General features: G+C 36.6%; 3 protein-coding genes and 1 long non-coding RNA gene across 9 annotated transcripts in view; 2 read left to right on the top strand and 2 right to left on the bottom strand.

Moving 5' to 3' along the window:
- Positions 1-132: 132 nt before the first annotated feature.
- Positions 133-5,563, bottom strand: LOC106744818 (dnaJ homolog subfamily A member 1). 3 transcript variants are annotated; one of them, XM_014619863.1, is made up of 5 exons: positions 5,440-5,563; positions 2,745-2,936; positions 2,317-2,611; positions 1,885-2,224; positions 133-1,777 (listed from the first exon to the last, which is right to left on the bottom strand). In XM_014619863.1, the coding sequence occupies exons 2-5, from the start codon at positions 2,874-2,876 to the stop codon at positions 1,348-1,350; spliced, it is 1,197 nt and encodes a 398-aa protein (XP_014475349.1). In that variant the 5' UTR covers positions 2,877-2,936; positions 5,440-5,563; the 3' UTR covers positions 133-1,347. The 3 variants fall into 3 exon arrangements, with proteins under 3 accessions (XP_014475349.1, XP_014475351.1, XP_014475350.1); XM_014619865.1 differs by lacking the exon at positions 5,440-5,563 and adding an exon at positions 5,149-5,433; XM_014619864.1 differs by lacking the exon at positions 5,440-5,563 and adding an exon at positions 5,073-5,159.
- Positions 5,564-5,658: 95 nt separating this feature from the next.
- Positions 5,659-11,881, top strand: LOC106744816 (intraflagellar transport protein 88 homolog). 3 transcript variants are annotated; one of them, XM_014619857.1, is made up of 16 exons: positions 5,659-5,743; positions 6,377-6,524; positions 6,739-6,789; positions 6,930-7,105; positions 7,240-7,435; positions 7,524-7,741; positions 7,857-8,088; positions 8,462-8,619; positions 8,720-8,906; positions 8,977-9,163; positions 9,238-9,385; positions 9,519-9,630; positions 9,724-9,792; positions 9,926-10,226; positions 10,474-10,590; positions 11,366-11,481. In XM_014619857.1, the coding sequence occupies exons 2-16, from the start codon at positions 6,390-6,392 to the stop codon at positions 11,479-11,481; spliced, it is 2,403 nt and encodes an 800-aa protein (XP_014475343.1). In that variant the 5' UTR covers positions 5,659-5,743; positions 6,377-6,389. The 3 variants fall into 3 exon arrangements, with proteins under 3 accessions (XP_014475343.1, XP_014475344.1, XP_014475345.1); XM_014619858.1 differs by lacking the exon at positions 5,659-5,743 and adding an exon at positions 5,755-6,234; XM_014619859.1 differs by lacking the exon at positions 5,659-5,743 and having other exon boundaries at positions 6,390-6,524; positions 11,366-11,881.
- A 1,871-nt stretch (positions 11,882-13,752) lies between these two features.
- Positions 13,753-24,536, top strand: LOC106744817 (hexokinase-1-like). 2 transcript variants are annotated; one of them, XM_014619861.1, is made up of 10 exons: positions 13,753-13,930; positions 19,307-19,410; positions 21,145-21,298; positions 21,693-21,911; positions 22,157-22,476; positions 22,555-22,667; positions 23,047-23,205; positions 23,279-23,418; positions 23,497-23,633; positions 23,898-24,536. In XM_014619861.1, the coding sequence occupies exons 2-10, from the start codon at positions 19,327-19,329 to the stop codon at positions 23,985-23,987; spliced, it is 1,416 nt and encodes a 471-aa protein (XP_014475347.1). In that variant the 5' UTR covers positions 13,753-13,930; positions 19,307-19,326; the 3' UTR covers positions 23,988-24,536. The 2 variants fall into 2 exon arrangements, with proteins under 2 accessions (XP_014475347.1, XP_014475348.1); XM_014619862.1 differs by lacking the exon at positions 13,753-13,930 and having other exon boundaries at positions 19,392-19,410; positions 21,053-21,298.
- Positions 21,305-24,731, bottom strand: part of LOC106744820 — an 81,617-nt gene continuing 78,190 nt past the window's right edge. The window contains exon 4 of the long non-coding RNA XR_001374486.1: positions 21,305-21,411. This is a non-coding gene — a long non-coding RNA (uncharacterized LOC106744820). The remainder of the gene's footprint in view (positions 21,412-24,731) is intronic.

The raw sequence follows: 24,731 nt of genomic DNA, 5'->3' as shown, positions 1-24,731 counted from the left end.
CGTATACAGTAAATAATGTGTGAATGTATATCGAGAGTATATTAATTTAATATAGTACAAGAACTAAGGATCATCTATAGCATTCGTTCATGCGCGTTAATCATAGGGTTACGGTAAAATGAAACTAGCAAATTCTCAAAAATAATCCATAATTATTAAAAGATCCTTCCGTAAATCTTCTAATTTTAACTCAAATTCATTTAAAGATTTCCTAATTTCACTATTATCGCTTTTACTTGGATGTACAATACATTGGTGAGGGGGTGAAAGAAAAATCGTTCGATATTCAACGACAAAAAATTGCACAGAGCTGCTTACGAATACGCGCAATCGTCCACACACATACAGGAACCTGATTCTTCATTTTATTTGCATTATTCGCAAACAAAATCATATATTTCTGTTATTATCGTCACACGCCAGTATATAAAAGCGACTTGGAAAAGAAATTAAATACTATGAATATGGAATAATGTCCCACTTTGTGAAGAGTTTTGAGATCTCTAATATAACGGATAACGTCATATTATCGCTTGATAATCAAACGTAATTTATACCGTTTTTTCACATTGATACATCCCAGATGTTATTTTCAAGTTCTAGAAAACTGTAAAAGATAACGATTTTTGGATCTTAAGATTTTGGAATAATTGAGTGCTACTACTAACCTGGAAGGCCAGAAAAAATTGTGTACATAGACAACCCACGAATTTTAACTAAATATACATATATGGTTTTAACGCTATGCTTAACCACGTAGTAATCACTGCTGAGCTGCTAGCTGATTATTGGGGCGATATAATTGGTCAAATAGCAGAGAGTAATCGCGATGTTCGAAATACACGACGAATTTTCATTATGCTGTGTAATTTACGATCGACATCATATAATGTTCGTTTCTTTTTCTTTATGTTAGATTGTTAAATAAATTGAAATTTTCTTACCGCTGTGTGTAATGATAAGTACACGCTCTTAATGATCTTCTACTTAAGCGAAACTAATGGATGCCATTGAGATGCTCTTCGCCAGAATTTACAATGTACTTTCATTATACTTCCAGCACAGTACCAGATTCTCATAGTTTCGTGACAATGGTCATCTACCTTCAAGATCTCTCTTCGCGTAAGGGTCATCGAGAATACGGTAGCTGCAATATTCCCATAGCCCTGCGCGTATTCGCGGAATCGGACAGTCCTCAGTTTTTTCTTTTGCTTCCTTCTATCTCGTTGAGCGGTTCGCCTATATATCCAGCTATATTATTTCTTTCTTTAGCATGACACGGAGTCGAGCGAATGGGACAAAAATGAAAGAAATGGCTATGTTTATTACAGGGTTAGTGTAATCAAATTAATGCGTGGCACATTGGACTCGCGACGGGCCTCCTTCATCCTCCTCATATGCTTGTCTCGTGTCCCTTCGCCTCGCTTCCTGTTCAGGATCCAAATCGGTGAGTATGCACTCTTCAGCACCGTTCGGTATTACAACTTCTTCTCTCGGCGGCAGACATTGCTCCAACGTCGGGATGACCGACGGGTCAATGTTCTTCGGGAAATTGACTATGAATTGTATTATAAGTCTGCCATGTGTAAACGGATCCTTGTAAATCGGCATGCCTTCGTTCAAGATGCACTTCAAGTCGCCATGTTTCGTAACGGTGCCAGGCAGCGAAGTTATCACAAGATCTCTACCGTCCAATGTACGGATAACTTTTTGGAATCCACATAATGCCTCCACCAGTTCCAATTGCATTCTCATTATCAAATCGTTCCTTGAACGCCTGGAAGATAATCCATAGAAATACATTAGTAGTATTATACTAGTGATGAGGTTACGCAATAAACAGCGAATTACAGCGCATTCGTTCTCAGTTATGGCGATACTAACTTAAATACTTCATGCTCCTTTTCCTCAAGTAGGATAACTATGTCACCGGGTTCTAAGTCCGGTTCCTGATCGCCTTCACCAGTAAAAGTGATCCTCTGACCGTCAACCATTCCCGGATCGACATGAACTTCAAGAATTTTTCTATCTCTAATAGTTTTTCTTCCGTTGCAATGCTTGCAACGATCACGAGGATTGATACGTTCACCTTGACCTTTGCAGTCTGAACACATAGTTTGTAAATGTTGCAACATTCCCGGACCTAATTGCTGGATTTGTACTTGCAGTCCGGAACCATGACATGTAGAGCACTGTTCAACGGAGCCCTTCTTTCCACCAACACCTAAGAAAGATGCAAAAGCAATAGAAAATCGTCTCATTTCTGCGTGTTGGGACGGTCCTTCTTCGCAATTATAACTTCCGAACGACATTTACCTTCGCACTTTTCGCAAATGACATTCTTTTGCAAAGCGAGTTTACGCACAGTTCCCTTGTACAGTTCTTCCAGGGAGACCGATAATTGATGAATGACATCTTGACCTCTACGTTCTCTTCTTGCTCGACCTCGTCCAAATCCTCCGCCAAAGAACATATCGAAGATATCCATTGGAGATGAAAAACCACTATTGCCCATACCACCTTCTTTTAAAGCTTGCTCGCCACCTTGATCATAAATACGTTTCTTCTCAGGATTCGACAGTACTTCGTACGCTTGAGATATTTGCTTAAACTGAAACAAACAACGCGAAATATTTCGTAAATATTCCATTTGTTTATAACTTTTATTATAAACAATTATAAGATGATAATGAATATAATATCAAAATTATTGCCAGCTGCTTCAAATTAAGATTGACACAAACCCTTTCGCCTTCATTAGGATTCTTGTCAGGATGATATTTCAAAGCCAGCTTCCTGTAGGCCTTCTTCAAGTCTTCCTGTGTACATCCAGGCTTCACGCCCAACACGTCATAAAATGTAGTCTCCTTCACCATTCTTACGGCGTATTGAAGTCCCTTTTATATTAAATAACTTGTATTATGCTAAAACTGCTCCTGTTAACGAGACAAAGTAAAAATAAAGATTGCACAAAATCTTTCAATTTTTTATGCTAATCATTACAAATAAACTAATACATGATATTATATATACATGTATATATATTTTTGGTATGTGTATATAAATAATAAAACTGTGTGTCTATTCGTTTGGAAACGGTATTAATTAGAAAATCATTGGAAATAATATTTGAATGACCTTGTACAAAGTATAGGTGACTCAGTTGATCTGTGATAAAACTTTATTTCTTTAAAACAGCACTGATTAAGAACGATTTAACAGATCTGAAATGTTAATTTATGTGAAATGTAAAACGTTTAACATTATATAGATGCAATATATCTTCCTGTATTTCTATATACTATTTTTAATGTATTTATTTATAAGGTAATATTTATTGATTTATTTTTAATTATTTGTAATAATTTTCCAATTAGTTAGAAAACGGATATTCCATTCATAGGTTTTCATTGGATATTGCTTAAATGACTCTGTGCAAAGTAGAAATAACATAAGTATTTGTACATACACATGGTATACAACTTTCCTTATCAATGAGTACTTAAAGTATACGCTTTATATTTGTTAAAAAATATATACAAATGTATTATCTATTAGTGTCCAATACAGCTATTCCATAATCTATCGACAATCCTTCAAACAATGTATAAACTTGATTTAATATGATGACAAAATAATAATTTATGTTGCAACAGCAAAGAGATTTACGCATGTGATCAAAAACTGTATTCGATTATGTAGCAGCTAGCCAAGTTTGGGTCATAGTAATTCATAAAGTTTTAACTGAATGCATCATTCTCGTACACCGGTAACAGATATCATTGTGTGGCACATACAAGCTCAAGTATAATGAGATCATGATACACACAAATGATATATTCAACGAATCAGTTATATCATTCAGTATGACGTTAAAGATAAAAAATTCTTAATCTTTTCTTCATGGACTCTTTTATAAAATTATGTATTTATAAATATTAATATTTATATATTAATAATTATGTATTACTTAATAATTATATATTGATAGAACACATGAAAAACACAGAATTACAAAAGAAATTGACTACATTGAAATGCAGTTACACGTATTATTAAACACTGAAAAGATAAATCTGAAAAATTTATTTTTATACATTTTTTTAGTCAGAAATTATTGTGAGGACTATATTTTTCGTCCATCCAAGTTCACGTTCTACCTGTGTGTGTCCACGTATTCCAGGTTAAAAACTCCTAGAGAATAAAGAAGAAAGAGGGCGTTATATGGACAAATAACTGTTCGGATTATCTTCTATAGTACGGCATAGGACTTGGGTAAAACGAAACTTCCGACTTGATGACCTTGAATTTCAGATTGAGCTTTCGTCATCACTATATTTAACAGGAAAAACGATATTTATCGAAAGTGCGAAAATAGAGCAATTGCAGAAACGAAATGTTTATTTCATCATCTACGGCGAGACACTCGGAAAGTTTTCCGAAACGGCAGGAGTGCGGGAGCTTTTTTCGCGCGATCTGTGGCAAATGTAACACAGCCGACGTTAAAATCGCGGAGTCGCCCGTAAATCTGACGATTATAATACATCCATGTGGATTTGCGAGTTTCAAAATGGCGTCTGCGGTGGGGCTAAAAGTTGTAACATTAAATAGATTAGCGAAAAGCGAAATGAAAGTGCAATTTTATCGTGGCGCATAGCGCCGTCAGCTCGCGAATAAAGACGTCCGCGCGCTTTCTAGATCCTTCCACTATTGTATAAATACATCCGAGCGCATGACGGGCCACCGGAGCGGCAATCGCTGTAACGGCATAAAGCGCTTAGCGCTTGCCAAATAGTTCGTGAGGTTTCCTCTTTGATGCAGAATAACCGAGTCGACGGCGCAACTTGACGCTATCACGAGGACAAAGCGTGCGATCGGATCACGGCCGATCAACGCGCACACGTTTCTCTCACGGATGTTCCGGCGGCGGACATTAATTGACGCGTCGGGCGAGCGTGCAGGCGGACAGGAAAGCAGCCAGGTTACACACGAGCTCCACCATATTTTTCTAAAGCAGCGGCTCGCATTATCGCGGCTCGTATTATCGCATTAACGCCAGTGCGGTTACTCACTCTCTTTCGCGATCCAACTTCCGACGATTTTCGTTTCGTAACGTCCAACGTTCACACTTACGCATACATCACGTACCAACGGATATATCTTCGCAACCTTCGGCCGTCCGCTGCTGAGTTACACCAAGAGAGCCACGACGCGACTATATAGTAACGGTGTGGCTGAGGGGAAAAGTTCTAGACGGGTCTACGCCTCGTGCGCTCCGAACGCCAACCGGGACTGCTGCTGTCTCGGGAGAAAAATCGCGAAGACGCCTGTGGATCGATCGATCGCGCAACTCGACGGCCCGTCCGTGCTCGCCCATTGACGGTCGGTCCGCCGATGGGAAATTGATGGTTCGCGTTACGCCAAACGGTGAAGACTTACCTCGTGTAAGATGTGAGACGAGAGAGTTCCTGTTCCGCAAGGATGACCGCGCAAATTCTTCGTATGACGTTAGCTTGCTCCCCTCAAAATGCACGCGACAGCGCTTCACGAACTACGTTGGGTGCCCACGACTCCCCCTGCTACCGCTGGTGACTGTTCTCGAAACTTCTTGAGCGCTAGTGGTCAGACGGCTGTGCGCCAATCAGCTGCCGCGGACGTAGTTGGTGGCGCCTCGAGCGCTACGTCGCTCCGTGGAAACTCGTCGGCCAACGTTGCACGCGCTGTTGATTAAAGCAGTTTCAAGGTCAGCTCTTGAATACTCTGAAAAAATATTAATGAATAAAATATATCAACAAGTGGAATTCGCTGTGTATTTATTGTTGCTGAGAGGTCGACTGAACAGGCTTGGCGGATCGATTATTACTGTTTTAAAGTATAATTCCAACCAGCCTTCACCGTTTGTACCGACAAATCGAGTAGTATGACTCAACGACAGGTCAAGCGCTTTTTATTTTCAAATTTTACGACTCAGTAGAGATGCGATAAATTCTTTTTATTGACGGGGAAAATTCCTCTGACCTGACGATGAATTATATTAATGAAAAATAAGGAGTCAAACACACAACAAAAACTGAAATAATAATATCGAGAAGATAATCGATCCTTTAGCAGAATGAAAGGAATCGCAAATATCGATTCACTTACGTCATCTTTACTTGTCACTGTTAGACGTAATCAAAACTTTCATTTTTTCGTTACATTATAATTTAAAATACTCTAGAAAGAGAGAAACAGGTTTGTTCTTTGATTTTAATTCATTTAAATTATTTGTGTCAAAAGTATATTTCGATTGATAATATCATAAAGAGTCATGTTTGTATTATGTGTACATAAAAATCATTGAAAAACAATTTATATAAAGTGAATAACATAACAGAATATAGAAGACCATGGCTCCAATAGGAATAGAGGATGATATTTATGCTGGATATAATGATTATCCGTCGGTGTATAATATCAAGGAACTCGAGGAGGATGAGCTTTTTCAGGAGGTTGTTAAGACAAGCTATGCGAAAAGATCAATAGTAAGTATGATATGTAATCATTAGTCACTCTGTGTTTAAATAATGTTTATTAGGAATAGAGGCCAATAGAAATATACTGTACAGAATCTACTGTCATCACTCAAACTTATATATATATATAATTTATCATTATCATATTTCTTTCTCCTAATAAAAAAAATTGAACAAGTATTAGTTAATTATTGTTAAAATATGTATAAATGTCTGTTGATAGTTTACTCCAAAAACACCGGGTAGCGCGATGCGATTTGGGACCGCAAGCAAAGTAAGCTGTTACAAATATATAATAATTCATTTTAAAGTTAATTATAAAATTAACATTATGATATCAATAAATTATAAAATTAACATTATAATAATTTTGTCACTATTGCCACATTGTATCACATGTTTTTTCTTTTTCAGTTCCAGAGAGGCGGTACTACTACATCTATGCAGCCTATGACTGCTGGGCTTAGGCCTATGACGGCAGTCAGAAGTGCTGGGTATACTAGCAGTAGCAGACAAGCTTTTGATCCTCTTAATATGAGTAGCAGTGCTAAAGTTCCTGCACCACCATTGGAAACTAATAAAGAAGACACGTAAGACTTTATACTTATGAATATATCCATTTGCATACTGTATTATATTTCTTTTTACATTCTATTTATGCATTATTGAAAGATAGTGCAATAGTCTGTCTTGTATAATATGTCTATGTTTCTTGTTATTTAAGGCCAGAAGAAAAAATAAAAGCAACAGAAAGGAAGATCATGAATCTGATAGAAAGCTCTGCCGTGTCAGCTTCAGAAAACAACATGAGGATTGCTTTAGAACGCGCGCGTGAAGCTTCCTCGAGAGAAAGAGCTCTTATACGATTACAGGAACAGGCTGGTCTCAGTGATAATCATAACATAGATTTGACGTTTGCTGTAAGATCTCTAAGATGTTATAATTTCTCGTCACAATTGTTTCTTCACAAATTGTTTCTTCACAAATTTCCATTTTACTTCTCAATAGGTGTTATTTAACTTAGCGATTCAATATACGAACAATGAAATGTATACAGAGGCTGTAGCAACTTATCAGGCCATAACAAGGAACAGAATGTTTAGCAATAGTGCCAGGCTCAAAGTTAACATGGGTAATATTTACGTGAAAATGGGACAACTATCTCAGGCTATTAAAATGTATAGGATGGCATTCGATCAAGCCCCAACAGTCCATAAAGATCTAAGGTGAATATATAAGTGAACATATAGGTCAGATTGCAACCAAAAATTATCGTAAAAACTGATTCTGCATAATATTATTAACAATAATGATATTAATCCAACAAATAATATTTCGCAGAATAAAAATAATGCATAACATGGCGATGTTATTCGTACAAATGGGTCGATTAGAAGAAGCAGCTAACAGTTTTGAATGGGTGATGAGAGAAAGATCGGAATTTAAAGCGGGTTTGCATGCCGTTTTATGTCATTTCGCGTTATCTCATCGTGATAAGATGAAAAGAGCTTTTTTTGAATTGCTAGAGGTACAACTTAACGTAGATCAAGAAGACAAATACAGTATAAATCCCGTGAGTTTGTCCTGATTGTACTTTTCTCGCTAAAGCTACACATTTCACAAGATATCGTCGACACTTGCACCGCTATATATCACAGTTTGTGCCAGTTCATAATCCACATGAAAATCCACATTCACATACACGTTTATGGCGATTGTCTCTTTTCATCAAATATTCAGTACTATTAAATTATTTTTCTGTTTTGTTTGCTTCTTTTTTCAAATGCTAATAGAAATATTCATATTATATTTATGTATGAATATATATGAGGGAGAAAGGGAGAGAGAGAGAGAGAGAGAGAGAGAGAGAGAGAGAGAGAGGGGAGAGAACCGTGACATTATATTTAAATATTTATTCATATATAAATTGTCTTATTTATTTTTAGGATGACGCTGCATCTAATATATTGAATGAAGTTATAAAAAATGACGAATTGTCAAAGCTAGAAAAGGAAATGAAGCTGGAAGCTGAGAAGACTATACTCTGTGCAGCGAAACTTATAGCACCTGTTATTGAAGATACACTTACAGCTGGATTTGCTTGGTACATCTCAAATATAATTAAAATATATAAAAATTATATATATACAGTCATTAAAAAGATTTAATCCGGATTTATATGTATGCAACTTTGTTTCTCTCAGGTGTGTTGATGCCATAAAATCCTCGACGTACAGTTTCTTAGCTGCTGATTTAGAAATAAACAAAGCCATGGTATTTTTGCTTAATCGAGACACTCAACTGGCTATAGATACATTAAAAATATTTGAAAATCGCGACACTAAAGCTAACAGTGCAGCAGCAACTATGCTTTCATTCATTTACTATTTGGTAAGTAAAGAATTAGAAATGTTAAATGGCTGGCCTATTCTTTGAGTTTGTAAAAAAAATTTTTTCTTAGCAAGGAGATTACGATCAAGCTGAGAAATATGGTGAAGCAGCTCGTAATGCCGATGCTTATAATGCGGCAGCATATGTTAATTTATCCGCTTGTGCGATTAAAAAAGATGAATTTAATATTGCTAGGGAGTTGCTATTATGCGCGTTAGAAACAGATGCTAGTCATGTACAGGCTTTGTACAATTTAGGTAATTATTTTGTTAATATAATTTTTATCTTACACAAATTCTGCATGTTCATTAACGTAATACGTTTCTCATAGGTTTAGTTTACAAAAAACAGAACATGTACGAAGAAGCTTTAGAGTGCTTTTGGAAAGTTCGTAACATTGTTAGACATGATCCTGAAACGTTATATCAGATCGGTCATTTATATCAGCTGATGAATGATGCCGACCAAGCGTCCGAATGGTATATTTCGCTAAATTAAACTGACTTACGCATATCACTGACTTATGTGTTTTCTTTCTATTGCTATACATATCAATAGTTTTGCAATGATTTATACGTATAGTAAATTCAAATCTTGTGTTGAATGTTGTAGGTATAATCAGTTGTTAGGTATAATATCATCTGATCCTGGAGTTTTGCAAAAGTTAGGAGAAATGTATGATTCAATGGGAGATAAGCAGCAGGCATTTCAATTTTATAGCGACGTGAGTGTCTCAGTTACTAATTAACCTACCTCCTTCAACTGGTTGGTATATTAGTATTTCTATTTGCATTCATTAATTGTACATTTGCTACAGTCTCACAGATATTTTCCTGCTAATTTTGAAGTGATAGATTGGTTGGGATCTTATTTCATATCGATGCAGGTATAATATTAACTTTTCTACATTGTTTCACCATTAATGTTATATTGCTTTCCATATAATAAATTTAAAACACTATATATATTTTTTCTTAATTTATTTTCTATATATTTATTTTCTTAATTTTATCATCAAGCTTGCTGAAAAGGCCTTAACGTATTTCGAAAAAGCAGTAGAACTTGCACCAGATGAACCCAGATGGAGATTACTGGTTGCCGCGTGCTTAAGACGCACTGGTCAATTTCATAAAGCTCTCACGGAGTATCAAGATATTCACAATAGATTTCCAGATAACATAGAATGCCTGAAATTTTTAGTTAGGCTATGTAGTGACCTGGGTTTGAAAGAAGCACAGACGTATGCAGCTGAATTGAAGAAAGCTGAGAAAGCTAAAGAATTAAAAGATAGACAAGGGTCAGCAAGGCCAGGCACGACAGGTACGTTTAAGAAATCCGATTAATTTAATTAACAAGGCAAGAATAATATTCGAATATCGAATTATGCATGTATTATATATACAATTAGGACTATTGGAACATACATGCAAATTTAATGAATTATTTTTCATCGCCACTCAATTGCTGCTTAAATATTATTTCGATTGAATATGTACCTATAAATATAAATTATTCATTATTTTTTAATTCATCATTCAACTAGAATTCGGTCGTGAATTTTATGCAGGATCTAGAAAAAGTAACAGCGGGACATCATCGCGGGCTGGTTCAGGATTGAGTGTAATGTCAGATCGCAGGCCAAGTCCAGATCGACGAGCAATTACAGATCGGAATGATTATCAAGGTATATTAGAATTTATTAAAAATAAATTTTATATAATATAATCGCGACTCTCATATATTGATATTTCTGTTGAATGAGTTACTTTTGTAAATTCTGTTAAAATTGCTCATACATTGTTAATATTTTATAATCTTTGAGCAAAATATAACAGCCACGAAGTTGATAGTGATTTAGCATTAGACAGTTCTATTGAAAGCAAACATCAGCTAGAGTGATCTACAGATAGCGCGTGAACTCTAATGGATTAAATACATGATGGATGGCTGCAACCTCTTTGACTAGTCTATTCTTACTCTCTCTTTATCAATTGATACTCGACAAACCGTTACGATACCGATTCGAGTTATGAATCTAGGGATAGATATTTATTGTCAGAGCACTTATTGTTTTTATATTTAGAACTTGTTCGAGAGAGTAGAGCAGGCCTAAGATCAATGCAATTTTGCATAATTTTTATTAATTAACTCATATTACAAGTATTCTCCCAAATAATATGTATGTCTGAAAGATATCTTTAAGACGTTCTTTAGATGTCTTATTGTCTAAAAGATGTCTTTATGACGTTTTAAAATATCTTGATATTGTTCAGACTATTTTTTTTAATGCTAGACTGATCTACGTATGTGAGGTAAAGCGAATTGAGGATAAAAAACGCTATTGGAATTATGAATCTATTTCCTGTGTAACTTGAAATTCGTGGTTACATAACTTATATTACATAATTCATTGAAATTGTTAAAATTGCGGACATATTTTAATTAATTTGCTTTTATAGGTTCGAATTACATAGATCCTATAGGACCTCTCCCGACACGTCCAATGACAGCGGCTGGAAAACGGGACGACGATTTTGGTGACGAGGAACTTGGAGATGATCTCCTGCCCGAATAATAATATCGTAGTTGCTACATAAATGTTGTGTAGTTTTATATATTTTTTTAACAAAAGTAGAGAAGATGCGCACATAGTAAGTAAAATAATATCACAATTAGAAAGTAACTTTTATGTTACTATTTGAGCCCAAATACGCTGTGTTAATTATATTTTCATTTTATCTATATTCACCTTAAAAAAAATCTAAAAAAATGTCAATGAAAATGTGAGTAGTTTAACAATATAGTTTGTGATAAATTTATAACGTTGCTTATACATTTATATGTTTAATTATTACTTATATCACGCGAAATATTTCTATGTCGTGTTAATCTGAATGTAAAAATAATATTGTTTGTATCAACACCATCATGATTGTAATAAAGTTTATCACTAAGATTATCTATCTAACATGAATACTGTGTGAACTGGTGTATAATTTATTAATATAATGTTTAATACTTGATATATAATACTTTACGATTATAGTTTAATGAGATGGGTCAGTAGATCAAACGATTTCAAATGCTGTATTTTTGAGTGGTCAGCTATACAAGTTGATCACGTTTGACATTTCTTATTAACCTTATGTCAATGCCCTTGTTCACGGAATTCCTTTATCGTACATTGCGTGTTGTAGAATTGCAGAATCGTCGACGATTTTACGTCGCAAGAATATACCTACATTTATCTCCTTTTCCATCTTCCAAAAGTTTGTGATATTAGCAGAATTTTAATGACTAGTTTTTAGTATAAACGCCAGCGACATTTTATTGCATTTGTGTCGAAATTCACAAAGAACCATTCGTTTATAACAGAATTAATTGCATATTGCATAAGTACAAGATATAAATCTTACCCGGCTTTATAAAGTGCAGGTGTGTCCAATCGAACGTACTTCGAGATATAAGATTGGTCTTTGCTAAAGAGGAATGATTTACGGTCTCACTAGGGTCGCGAGCAATTGCAATGATCTAAATTTAAACACTCACTCACACACTGGCCGTTTTAATCAAACTCCATTCAGCTTATATAGTCTGGAGAGTCGGATGTTGCTTCATGTGTATGTATGCGCGTAAATATGCAACAATGTTTCGTACTAATTTCCATGCACTCTCGCGGCACACTAGACAAAATTTTATCAGGTTCGGTACGATTGTAAAATGGCATTAAAAGTCATTGATGATAATAATGCGCGTAGCAAAAAACCGAAGATAAGACGGAGTCTTACAACTAAAGTGACGAGGTCATTTTAAACTAAAGTATGGTGTGAGCGTGTGGTCGATTTCATCGGTGCTTGACAAAGTGTCGATTTATGTATGTGTGGATTTGTACACCGATGTATTTTGTTAACGGTTACGTAACGTCATACATGTATGCGTGGATACGTGGATGCGTGAATGCATGAGTTCATAAGTTGAGAATGAATGGATCAGCGTGACTACCGATAGCCACGCGTAATGCGGATGCGTAAGCCACGTGCGAACATAAACGTGCCCGATAATACGTCGTCGTGACGTGGTAATATCGATGTATTAATAAACTCGTATGAATGGATTCTCATCATTTTACTGTACACCAGGTTTCGCAGTATACTAAAAAGATCTCTGGGTTTTGTAGCCTAAAATAATTCTAAAATAAGTCGCCAAATTATGCAGGCACTTTCTCCCGTTTATTTGATTGATTCATTGATTTTACTTTGGCGAAAATGCTGATGGAGACTTATCACAACTTCTAATTATTTTCAAAACTTCTACCTTATATATAAGGTAGTTATTGTAACAATACCTACGATTTTGTTATCAGTTACAATATTAAGACAGAGAAACGTCCTAGATACAATTAATCAGATTGTAAAAGGCGATAAGATGCAACAATAAAAGTGTCTAAATCGTTCCTTTTTTTTTTTGTAGAAAGATCAAGATCACCTTGACTTTTTTAAGTGGAACCGTATCTGTTTTTATCCATACTGTTTTTATCCATACTGTTGTAGAAAGGATCAAAAATAATGCCTCCTCTTCGTTTTCGCTCAGTAAAAATCAACTCCGAATTCGCCGGAGAATCTGTCGTCAGTCGTACGAGAGTCGTACGATTCACTTTGTACAAGTATCACCAGCACGTCATAAACATAGTTTTATGTTTACTCGCGTATATCCGCGCGTGATTATTCGTTTACACACAGCTGGAATATGCGCGTGTGCGGTCTACCAGCGGTGGCGGATGAACGTCGCGAGTCTGCATTTCGCTCGTCGGTGGGATACGCGGGGAGCCGATCGGAGGCTCGACCAGTCGCTGCCTGGCGGTCGCGAGTACACTTCGAGTTCTTCCGCCCACATGTGTGTATGTGCGCCTGCTTCGCCGCGAGGAGACAGTCAGATCACGGAGAACAAGAGGCAGCATCTCACGATCCTGCAATCAGGAGACTGAGCCGGCAGAGATCCACAGAAGCGGAAGCGCGTAAAATCAGGTACCGTATCACGAGGGATGCGCAATCCGTCTCCGTTAAGCACGCTCCAGTTTCGCGACCTGGACCATCCACCTGTCGATACTCGCGGATCACGACAGCCAGTAGCGTATTTGCGATTTTTCAACCATTATTATCGGTCGAAGATATCAGAGAGATTTCGAAAAATTTCACTTTTGGTCAAATGCGTGTATGAAGTAAACATATTCTAATAATTCATTGTTAATTCATATTAAAGCATATGAACCTAACCTAGGTGTGTATATCAAAATAATCCATTCTTTATTTCAACGAATAATAAAATAAAATCTTACGATATATATTATAAAAAAGAGAGAAATTTTGATGAGTTGTCTACATTTTCGGAATCACATATCGTTTACCTTTTTTATGCTTATCCTTAGTTACGTTCCTATTCTGCATTTCAAACGGAATAACACGCGATCTATAGATCTAATGCCTTGAGTATAATGAATGAGACCGTGTGAACTTTTTTTTTTGCCTTTTGATTCCTATCACTTCCTCAAAAAAAACTCAGGGATGAGAATCTCTGTTACTATGAACGAACATATTTGTCTTGACATTCCGCTGTTTTAAAACACGATTGAAATAACTGACAATAATTGACTGAATAGAAACCTCCCGCAGGAATTTTTTTCTGTTTCTACAACCAAGTTTTTGTTTAGTTCCCAGATAACAGAAAATCAAATACACGAACCGAGTTTTTTCTGTATACATCGTCGCAAATTCTATTTTAATTTTAATCGCTACGTTGAAGAGTAAGCACTTCTCCACTTACACTTGTTTTGGAAAATGGACAAGATAGCAAATATGAAAATTAAACGGAGGTTAACTATACTAGAAATCGGTAGAAATGACATCTTTTTGCCGATAAATCGTGACAGTTTCAAGGATATGCGGTGATTTCTAATGAGACGCGCACATTCGGATTATTCTCGAAGTATTTGTCGCGATTTAGTGCGATCAGTGCGAATTTTTCGACTGAATCCGATTGCACTGTATCGTGCTAATTTGTCAATGAAATGAAGCATCGTCGTGACTAAAATATCAGATTGCGAGTACTGAGAATCACTTCTGATGTTTACTTTGCTCACACACGAGTCCTTGAAATATTACATTACACCGTAGTAAACAGTACGTTGCGAGGCATGCCGATTACAATCGAACATAAAAAGAAGAATTTGGTAATAAGTAATAAAACTTGGTGAATATTTGCCGACTAAATATTTAATTATCGCAACTAAATAATTTAGTTACATATACTAAATATACAATATACGAAATTACACTACTGTATATACAGTATACGGAATTAAACTACTCGGTCGCAGTAATCAAATATTTGTCCTGCAAATATTTCAAATTTCCAATAACCAAGTTTTAGCATTTATTACCAAATCCTTTGTTCAATATGGATAGAAACGTTTCGCTACCGTGAAAATTAGCCGAATGAAACAGAATCTCCCGATACCTATTAAATTACCGCCTTCTCTGCCTTTTCTTTTTTTTTATCGGAACTAAATGTTCCCATGGTGATAATTGAACTCCGCTCCTGAAATCGCGAGATTCAGATTGCGAATTAATTTTTAGTTATCTATCGTCGCAAATCTCGAGGAGCTATTCATTGATATCACTCAGATTAGAGTAGTGCGTTTGAATTGGACGACCTTGGAGACTTTTACTGCCGTAAAAATCCTCACGAAATTATATCGTGATATTAATATTTTACTATGTGAAAGTGATTACTTGAACTTCGACATAAGCAGGACTTTTCAGTATAAAGAAGGGAAACTTTGTTCGTGTAACTGATCCCTTGTTATTTGAGACGAAAACCCGACAGTAGGAATGTAGGAATTCCTATAGACGAGATTCCTATCCGGTCAGTTCTCACTTATCTCAACCGAGTTTTAAAACAGCCGAGAGTTCAGACGAATATTTTCAGTCGTAGTAACGGGAATATCGTTTTCTCGTTACTGAGTTTTCGTTTGGTCCCTATTCGGTTACGCAGAACTGATACTTTTTTCCATGTTTATATTTATACAGCCTTAAAAGTCTATCCATGCATACAAATGTTTACATATCGATGGTAAAAGTTCCAACTACATTTTTGACCGTTCCAATTCAAAAAACCGGATTTGAAAGTTTACATCTGACAAATTCGCTGCCCGCATCCTGCGTAAAAAAAAAATCACACTTTGTCGCTTAATGTAATTCCGGCGATGTCGCGTATTCGCGAGAGACGCAAGTGAATTCGCGCAAAATAGTGAACGCATGCAGATCTCTGCGGATATGTAAAAGTCCTCAATTGATAGCGTGAATGTTGCGTCGCGCATAATGCGCCAGAGACTTCGTATTCTCAGCCACGGAAAATCCATGGTTTTATCGCGTGTCACGTTAACGTGTTGTATAAGAATTTCGAAATACATAACGTAATTGATGTAAGATTGTTCACCAAGATATTTCGACGCCTCGTTAAATCACATCGAGTCGCCACACAGTGCCAAAGTTACCGATATTTCTCCTCAAATTACGTTCTTTGGTGAAGCACATTCGATTAGATAACCGAAGTGCGCCTCTTTGAAAAATGTCATATGATGTGCGTCTAGCATTTAAGAGACCAGAACTTCGACTGAACTCAAGTATACGCAGTGCTTCTACCACGGAAACAAATCATACGCTACGCACGCGTTGCTTTCGTTCAATTTCCGCGATTAATTTCAACTTGAACAAAAGGGTTCGCACTAGACTATAAAATGATTCGCGTGCCATTTAATGCCAATTAAGCTGTCCGCTGAATCGTTCGGGATCCTCGCGGCCCCGTCAATCCCGCGGCGCGGACAGCGTTACGCTTACGTCAGATTCATTAATCGCTGATGCGCTGATGGGTGCAGAGTGTGATAAATGAAGGATGGATGGCCAATGATGGTAGAAGATACGGCATTGTTTTACGCGCCAGTCGGAGGATCTTTATCCGTCACGGAGGAAGAAGCCTGCGAAGTGCTGTTCCCGACATGTCGAGGAAGTGACGAGTGTGCGTGTTGCACTCTCTGGATTAGAATCGTCACGGCGGGTCAACTGGCTGAATGATCTCGGTTGACGTTTTGCACCTTCCAATTGATTTCAATGGAGCTTCATTTGCCGACAGCTCGGGAAAGAACGATTCTGATCTCTTTTCGCAGTTTCTCGTCATCAATCCACCTGACCCGACGCGCGTCGTGATTTAGAACTTTGGTTTCACTGCGAAAATGATCTGCAGAACCCACGAAAAGGATACAACGGCTTAATCATATTTCGTACGTTACAAGGAAAAATCAATGCGATTTTTCATAGATCGGACTTCATCGGATCATACATGACGTATTATATCGACGTGTATAGCCGTCTAATAATAATATACTTTGTATTAGATAACTGGTTTTAAGATAAGGCTGCCAGTATTTTTCATATCGAATTCTTGTCTGAAACTAAATGAAAGGAAATTGTTCTTTAGATATTAATCATCCGTTCGTTTTATTCAGACGATTACACGGACAAAAAAAATGAGATCTCACAGCTAAAAACTAGCTGTTCATATAATACAACTGAAATTTAATTATCAGACTTAGTGTTTAGTTGTGGGAACTAATTCTTTTTTTCTATCTACGACTATAGTCACAAGAATTAGCTTTCACAACCAAGTCTGGTAATTAAATTTCATTTGTATCGTATGGACAGCTGGTTTCTAGTTGTGGAAGCTAATTCTTTTTTCCGTGTGGTTGATTAAAATTCGCGTGTGCTTGATTGTAGCAACACATTGCAGTGTTGCAGTACGTTTAGATGAGTGCACGATGCATTCGAAACTACATTTATGTTCAGCATAAAAACTGAATGGTGAGAGCAAAATTCTCCGAATACCTTAAAAATAAGACTGGAGGAACCGCGCGCGAAACAAGTATGGAAATGAGAAAAATTATGCGTAACGATAGCATATGCGAGAGGCAAGATATCTCAACCAACCAATCAAGCTCGACTGGTTCGACTTTCATCGTCTCGTTGTTACGTAGACATGTAAATGATTGGCGATAAAGGAGTTGTAAGATGTTATCTATAACGTAGATTCGCTGCCTGGCGCTAGCGACACTATATATCGATCGATAATCAAACACTTGCGACTGAATTAGCGTCTATTTGAATGATTAATCAAGTCCCATTAGAAACGTTATCGATTAGCCGGTTAAAAATTAGATTAGATTATTTTAATGGTAGAACAACATTTATTACATCCCAGTAAACACCAACTAACAGTAGCATGACATCAATGTTATAATTTATATAATATAATAATTTCCCACTCAACAATATAAATGCAACATAACGCGTGCGTTATTACTATTGTAATAGTTACATTGTTGAATAAGAAATTATAACATTGATGTTACGTTATTGTTAATTGGTGTTTACTGGAATGTTAATTCTATGTTTTCTTTTTACAATTAGATTTTTTACGACTACTCGACACATAAAAAGCTAACAACAAGCCTTAAAAGAAACAGTATAAAAGATATCTTTGATCAGCTTTTCTACTTTTTCTTCTTTTCTAATTTGACTTCTTAACGTGACTTATTTATTGTTACTTATTACTATTTTACCATATAAATATATATTTCATACTCTTTCTTCACAATTCATAATTTTTATTTAGAATTTAGCGATACCAAGTTTGCACAGAATATTAGTCGACATCAATTTTTTTATACAATTTGTAGTCCACTTCTTCGGTTTTCCGATTTGTCGAAAATATTATCTGATTTATGGTCATACCTAGAGATATGTTACAACTCTAGTATTGCACGATTAATGAGCAACAATGAACCACGATATCTGAAATTGTGGACTTTTCTCCAGTCGTCATTCTTAACGTTAATTTCGAAGTGGGAGAAACGATCGTAATTAATTATCACGAGCTGGATGATTTTATTAATTCGTACCGAATGAGAGCATCGCATGTTTACAATGGATGATGGAATTAAAGGTTGAAGAATTTTATGGTTTTCACTGTTATATTTACTGTTCTCTTTTTTCTTGAGAGAATTAAAAAGAAAGATTTGACGTTGATACTAGAAAATATCCAGCAGATTATAATTGTGTCTCTCGTCACACGAACATATGTCTTTCACACAACTTTATCTTTGACAAAATTCTATAAGTGACTATAACAGAATGAAGAATAGAGTGTTGGAGAGGGGGGGAGGGGGAAGAAAAGACTAAAATAAATTATGAAATGAAGGTTTGACACGCGTAGTGATGTCGAACTCGAATCGTGCATTAAATAGAACATATTTCTATGAAAAATTTTTGGATATTTCGTTTCTTTTCCAGATCTCCAAAATCTTTCCGACATGGTCGTGCCTACAGACCATGAACTGCATGAAGCAATTCAAGTTGCGCCATTGATACTTTCCGACGATGTCAGACGACAAAAAGTGAGTACAATGTTTGCTTCAATTTTCTAACCGATATTTTGCTTTTAGCACTTACATTATAGATTACGTACGGACATTTTATCTGCGACATTTAATTTTATGAATCTCTCACCCTGAACTTCTGCTCTTCCGACGTACGACGAAGTTAGAGGAAAGCTGATATTATATCGTAATCTCTCACGATGGAACTATTCTGAATACAGTGAATTATACGTTCGATACATTTAATTTAACTTGGCTCGGAAAATAGGAAAAATGTGGAACTATTTACAAGTATTTTTCTTTAATATGTGGAATATTTATAAATGTAATGTGTATAAGAGCCTCTCTAGGCTGCGCTTCTTACTTCGTAATAACAAAAGTTTAATGAACTCGCAGGTTTCTCACGCAATTTCGATAAAGAAACGAAACGATTGTTCAATTATGGTATACCGGTTCTGAATCACACACAAGTGGCAGAGCGAGCCAAGTCCTTAACCTTGAGACATACTAGTTGAGAGTTTAGTGACACGAGACGATTGTGTGTAGGTACTTGCTCGCTTCGATTATTCTAATCACACTACGCGTGCCCGCGTATCGCGTAATAAAGCATTTTTGCGTCAAAGTAGCTTTTCGAGAATGAAAAAAATCCAATACATCTTACTGTCGGTATCTGTAAATTGCGAAACATTATTACGTAATATTTGCGTAACGTATAAAGATTACGAATTTATTTTACGATGGATATTATCTTGGACGTTGGATTATGCTAGTAGTAATGCGGTAATAAATTTGACAATTTCTAAATAATACGTATCGATAATTTGCTTTGATTTTTTTTACAGTAATTGTACGAATCTAAAATATGAGATTTAAAAATCTGTAAAAAACGAATCTTTGAACTACTCACACGTATGTCGTTCAATAAACTGTCGTTCGTATAATCTTGTTTATATGCGTCGAGCATTACGAGGCATTACTACATGCGACTCGCATCGAAAAGCATGGGGATCAAAGTGGTTCAAGTTGGATTTTGAGGTTATCGTAGTTTCCGCCACGAGACAGTTATAAATCATTAATTTATCTTGCTTTCTAAGTCACAGGGTTATCGTGTGGTAATACTCGTTGTTATAAAAGTTCAAGCCATGTGAACAGTTTATCACCGTAGATAGCACGAATCCGTCCGCAACCTATCGAAAGAGCAGAAAATTGATCAATCGTCCGGTCTGCACATAGTATTCACATTATCAATAATTTTTTCTCCATATTCATAATCATGAAACATATTCTCGACTATGCAAAAAAAAAGTATACCTCCAGTGTTAAAACAAAGTCGTATGGTAAGAGTCATTTGATGCAAATCTCGTCATCAAGTCAGTATTATAAGTTCACTCAACAAGAATTGATTAAATGTAATCGATCGTGTGCGTGTTAATTTCGCTTATTATGTTAGATAATTGTTATATAATTATTTATGTTAGATAATGTTATATAATTAATCCAGCATGTATCTCGTTATATATTCCACTCGATGGCATGAGTTTTTCTCTAATCTACCTAGTTAGAATCTTGCGCACAATACTCGACGACTGTAAACAATAATGTGTTTGAAGCCGCTGATATGTTTGCCGAGGTGCCGGCAAGATTTATGGATTGTGGAAAGTTTTTTTTTTTCCGGGATGACGAGAATGCTGTAAAGATTACGTCAACGCGACATGCAACGGGTAGTTTCAAGGAAAGGAGCTCTCTTTGCAGATCGATAATCACATGGAAAAGATGCGGTTTTCCGCGGCGACGGTCAGGAGGATACAAGACGTTTTCATTTCGCAAATGAACAAGGGAATTCACCAGCAACCGTCCTCGTTGCAAATGGAAAACACTTACGTGCCGGAACTGCTCGATGGAACAGGTTGTTACTGCAGTTTCTGTGCTTAATCCCATAATGATAGCGTTGCTATCTCTCTCTGACGTAGATTGCTCTAACTACTGATACTTGCATCTTTACTCGGTCAAATGTTATATCTGCAAAGAAACGTCGAATTTATCGACATCTTGATAAACCGTTTAATAAACGTAAAATATGCGATAAGATATAAGGAGTAAGCTAATTAACCAATTGGATTCTTAAGAATAATCGATTGTAGTTGGTCAATTAATTTGTTGCTTATATCTTATTGTATCTTTTACGGTTATTGTAGACGGCCCTTTAGTTCGATGACGAGATACGCGACCAAAATATCATGATATCGACGTTAAAGCTCCTGATTAATTCAATGATTAGTCTGATTATTGAGTATTTGCAGAGGAAGGTCTCTATCTGGCACTCGATCTCGGTGGCACCAACTTCCGGGTACTCCTGCTGGAGTTGGCTCACGGTGCACCTATTCGACAGGAAGTAAAGCGATATTCCATCGGGGCCGAGTTAAAGGTCGGTTCGGCCATTCCTCTGTTTGACTATCTGGCCGAGTGTGTCAGTGATTTCGTCACCGCTCAGGGGCTTCAGGACATAGAGCTTCCACTCGGTAAATTGAACTCCGTATTTACGGCGTGTCAAGGGATATCGAGCGTCTCGCAGAACCTTTAATTATCGCGCGCCGTCATGTCATCATCTATAAATAGCAAACGCTTTTATTTGTAGACAATATTGTGTAACATAAGATAATTATTTTGCGAATAATTAGCTTTGTCGTCGCATTTATCAATGCAGTATTTGTCTGATAATTTCCGCGATTTCTGTAATCTTGATAATCTCCGCTTCGCGCCGCAGGTTTCACATTCTCGTTCCCGATAATCCAACATTCCCTGGACGTTGGTGTTTTGGTGACATGGACCAAGACTTTTAATTGTCCTGACGCTGTCAACAAAGACGTGGTGAGGCTCCTGAGAGAGGCTCTGGACCGGCGAGGCGACACGAAGGTGAAGGTCGTCGCGGTATTGAACGACACCACGGGTACTCTGGTGCAGGGCTCGACGTTGGACCACGAAACGGCTATCGGACTTATACTTGGAACCGGCAGCAACGCCTGCTACTTGGAACAAGCCGATCGGGTTAAGCACTGGGAACCCGAGAGACACGGCGAGAGAGAAGTAAGTCAAAACCATTTGTGACGCATGCAAACGATGAGAAACATTTTCGAATTATCGATCCGATTTTTGTCACTCAAGGTCATCATCGATATCGAATGGGGCGCCTTCGGAGATAACGGTGTTTTGGATTTCATCAAGACGGATTTCGATCGCGAGAACGACGCCAATTCCCTTATCGTGAATTCATTCACGTAAGTGAACAAACTCGTCGTACGTTATCTGTGGCATCGAACTATTCGTAATTACGTCGTAATTATTCCGCTTGTGTATGATAAAAAAGATATTATTTTTGATAATATTATACTTTAATTAATTCACCTTTATATCGACTCACTTATGTGTGCAGCAAAATTGAAAATTTCAAATAGCACATTGTTTTCATTACGAAATAGTTGACATGAAGAATGATTATATTAAATAAAATTGTCTTTTAACGTTAAATAACATGTGATCTATAATTCAAGAAGTTTAGAAAAGTGCCCAGACGAATTGCGACGCGACTATTCCCTAAGGTGTATCGATCTGTATTTAAAAGGATCCGTCTTTGACATCGTTGACTTCTTTCCTTAGATTTGAAAAGTACATTGCTGGCAAATATCTCGGTGAAGTGGTGCGTGTGATACTTGTGAAGTTGACCAAAGAGGGGCTTTTGTTTGTAGAAGAAAATGCATTACACAGTCTGCTAACGCCTGGCAATCTTACCACCGATCTGGTGTCACACATCGAGGAGTAAGTCCATTTAAAATCGCTATTCGCGAAAGATTCGCATAAAGAGTTCATTTTGTTTCGTCGCTTTGTTCAGGGATTCAGTAAACGGTAATAACGGCAACACGAAGGAGGTTCTCGGTAAATTTGGCATTGTTCCGGATGAAAACGACATCAAAATTGTTCAATACGTGTGTGAGGTCGCTTCCAACCGCGCGGCTCTTCTGGTGTCGATATGTACGTTAACAAAACACTTAAACGAAGCAGTCGAAGTGAGAGCGCTCGTTTTAATTTCACCGATGATTTATGTCAAAGGTCTCGCGACTCTGCTGGATCGTATCGATAAGGAACAAGTAACGATCGCTGTGGACGGATCTCTCTATAAGCATCATCCTCGGTTAGAGGGCTGGATAAAACGATACATCTCACTTCTCACTTCCCCTGGACGAAAGGTGTGTAAAGTGAACGTCAATTGAATCGCAAAATTGCTTTTGCTTCGGTAAAACGCGTTACTTAGATAGAAGGTTCAAAGAATAAAATATTCGATTCTTCGTGAAGCTCTGTTCTTCAAAGGATCTTGAATATATTTTTTTTATTCTTCTTATACTATATCTTTCGTTTTCTGTATGCATAATGTTTTTTTATTCATCGACGTGAATATTATGTATATGCGCTACTTTCTACAGTGTAATAATATATTTATTTTGATCACGCAGTTTAAATTAATTCACGCGGAAGATGGAAGCGGCAAAGGCGCTGCGTTCGTGGCTGCTATCGCGCAAAGGCTTAAGAAACGACTACAATAACAACGAACACACTAGGAGAATCTTATTGTCGCAGTCCTTGTTATCGAGGCACACCATGCAAGTCCACGATAGTCATAGAAATATTCTGCAGCATATCCTAATTCATTAACGTTGTAGTTTGTCGTCAGTACCTCTGAATATTAAGTATTGATGTACGCGATTACATCCGCGTTAAGTTGCGATTCATTACATAAGTTTCGACTAAAATGAGTTTAAACGTTTTAAAAACTTACATCAAAATGCGTTTATATTGGCCCTGCGATGACATGGAAACGTCAAAAGATACCGGTCGAACTGGCATAGAAAACGCGTATGCGTGTGCTATTTTAGGAAATTAAATACACTTTCGTTAAAGGCGAGGAAGAGTTGCGAAATGGATTACTGAGGGAGCAAAATACAAAGTAAAATATTTATTGAATGAACTTGTCAATGGATACATGTGCATTTGCGAAGTAAGAAGTTGTTGCGTGTTGTAAACGTTGGGGACGTTCTATTTTGTACGAGAGAAAGTCAATTGTTATAATAAAAGATTAGTAAAACAATGAGTTATTTTAATAAGATTTTATTTACGTAGTTAGTATATTAAACTTTGAAAAAAAAACCGATTGATACATTATTGATTAATAATCAGTAACAATTCAAATATTCGAAAATATTTTGCTTCAAAAATTTATTTTCAATATTAGATACAAAATGAGTTTTACCGGTATTTCAAAGCCAGCAATAATGCGTTTAATAAATTTT

This window comes from Dinoponera quadriceps, unplaced genomic scaffold (genome assembly GCF_001313825.1).
Source record: "Dinoponera quadriceps isolate SergipeBrazil2010 unplaced genomic scaffold, ASM131382v1 scaffold1308, whole genome shotgun sequence".
In the NCBI taxonomy this organism is placed as follows: domain Eukaryota; kingdom Metazoa; phylum Arthropoda; class Insecta; order Hymenoptera; family Formicidae; genus Dinoponera; species Dinoponera quadriceps.
This window is presented reverse-complemented; position numbering and strand designations above follow the sequence as displayed.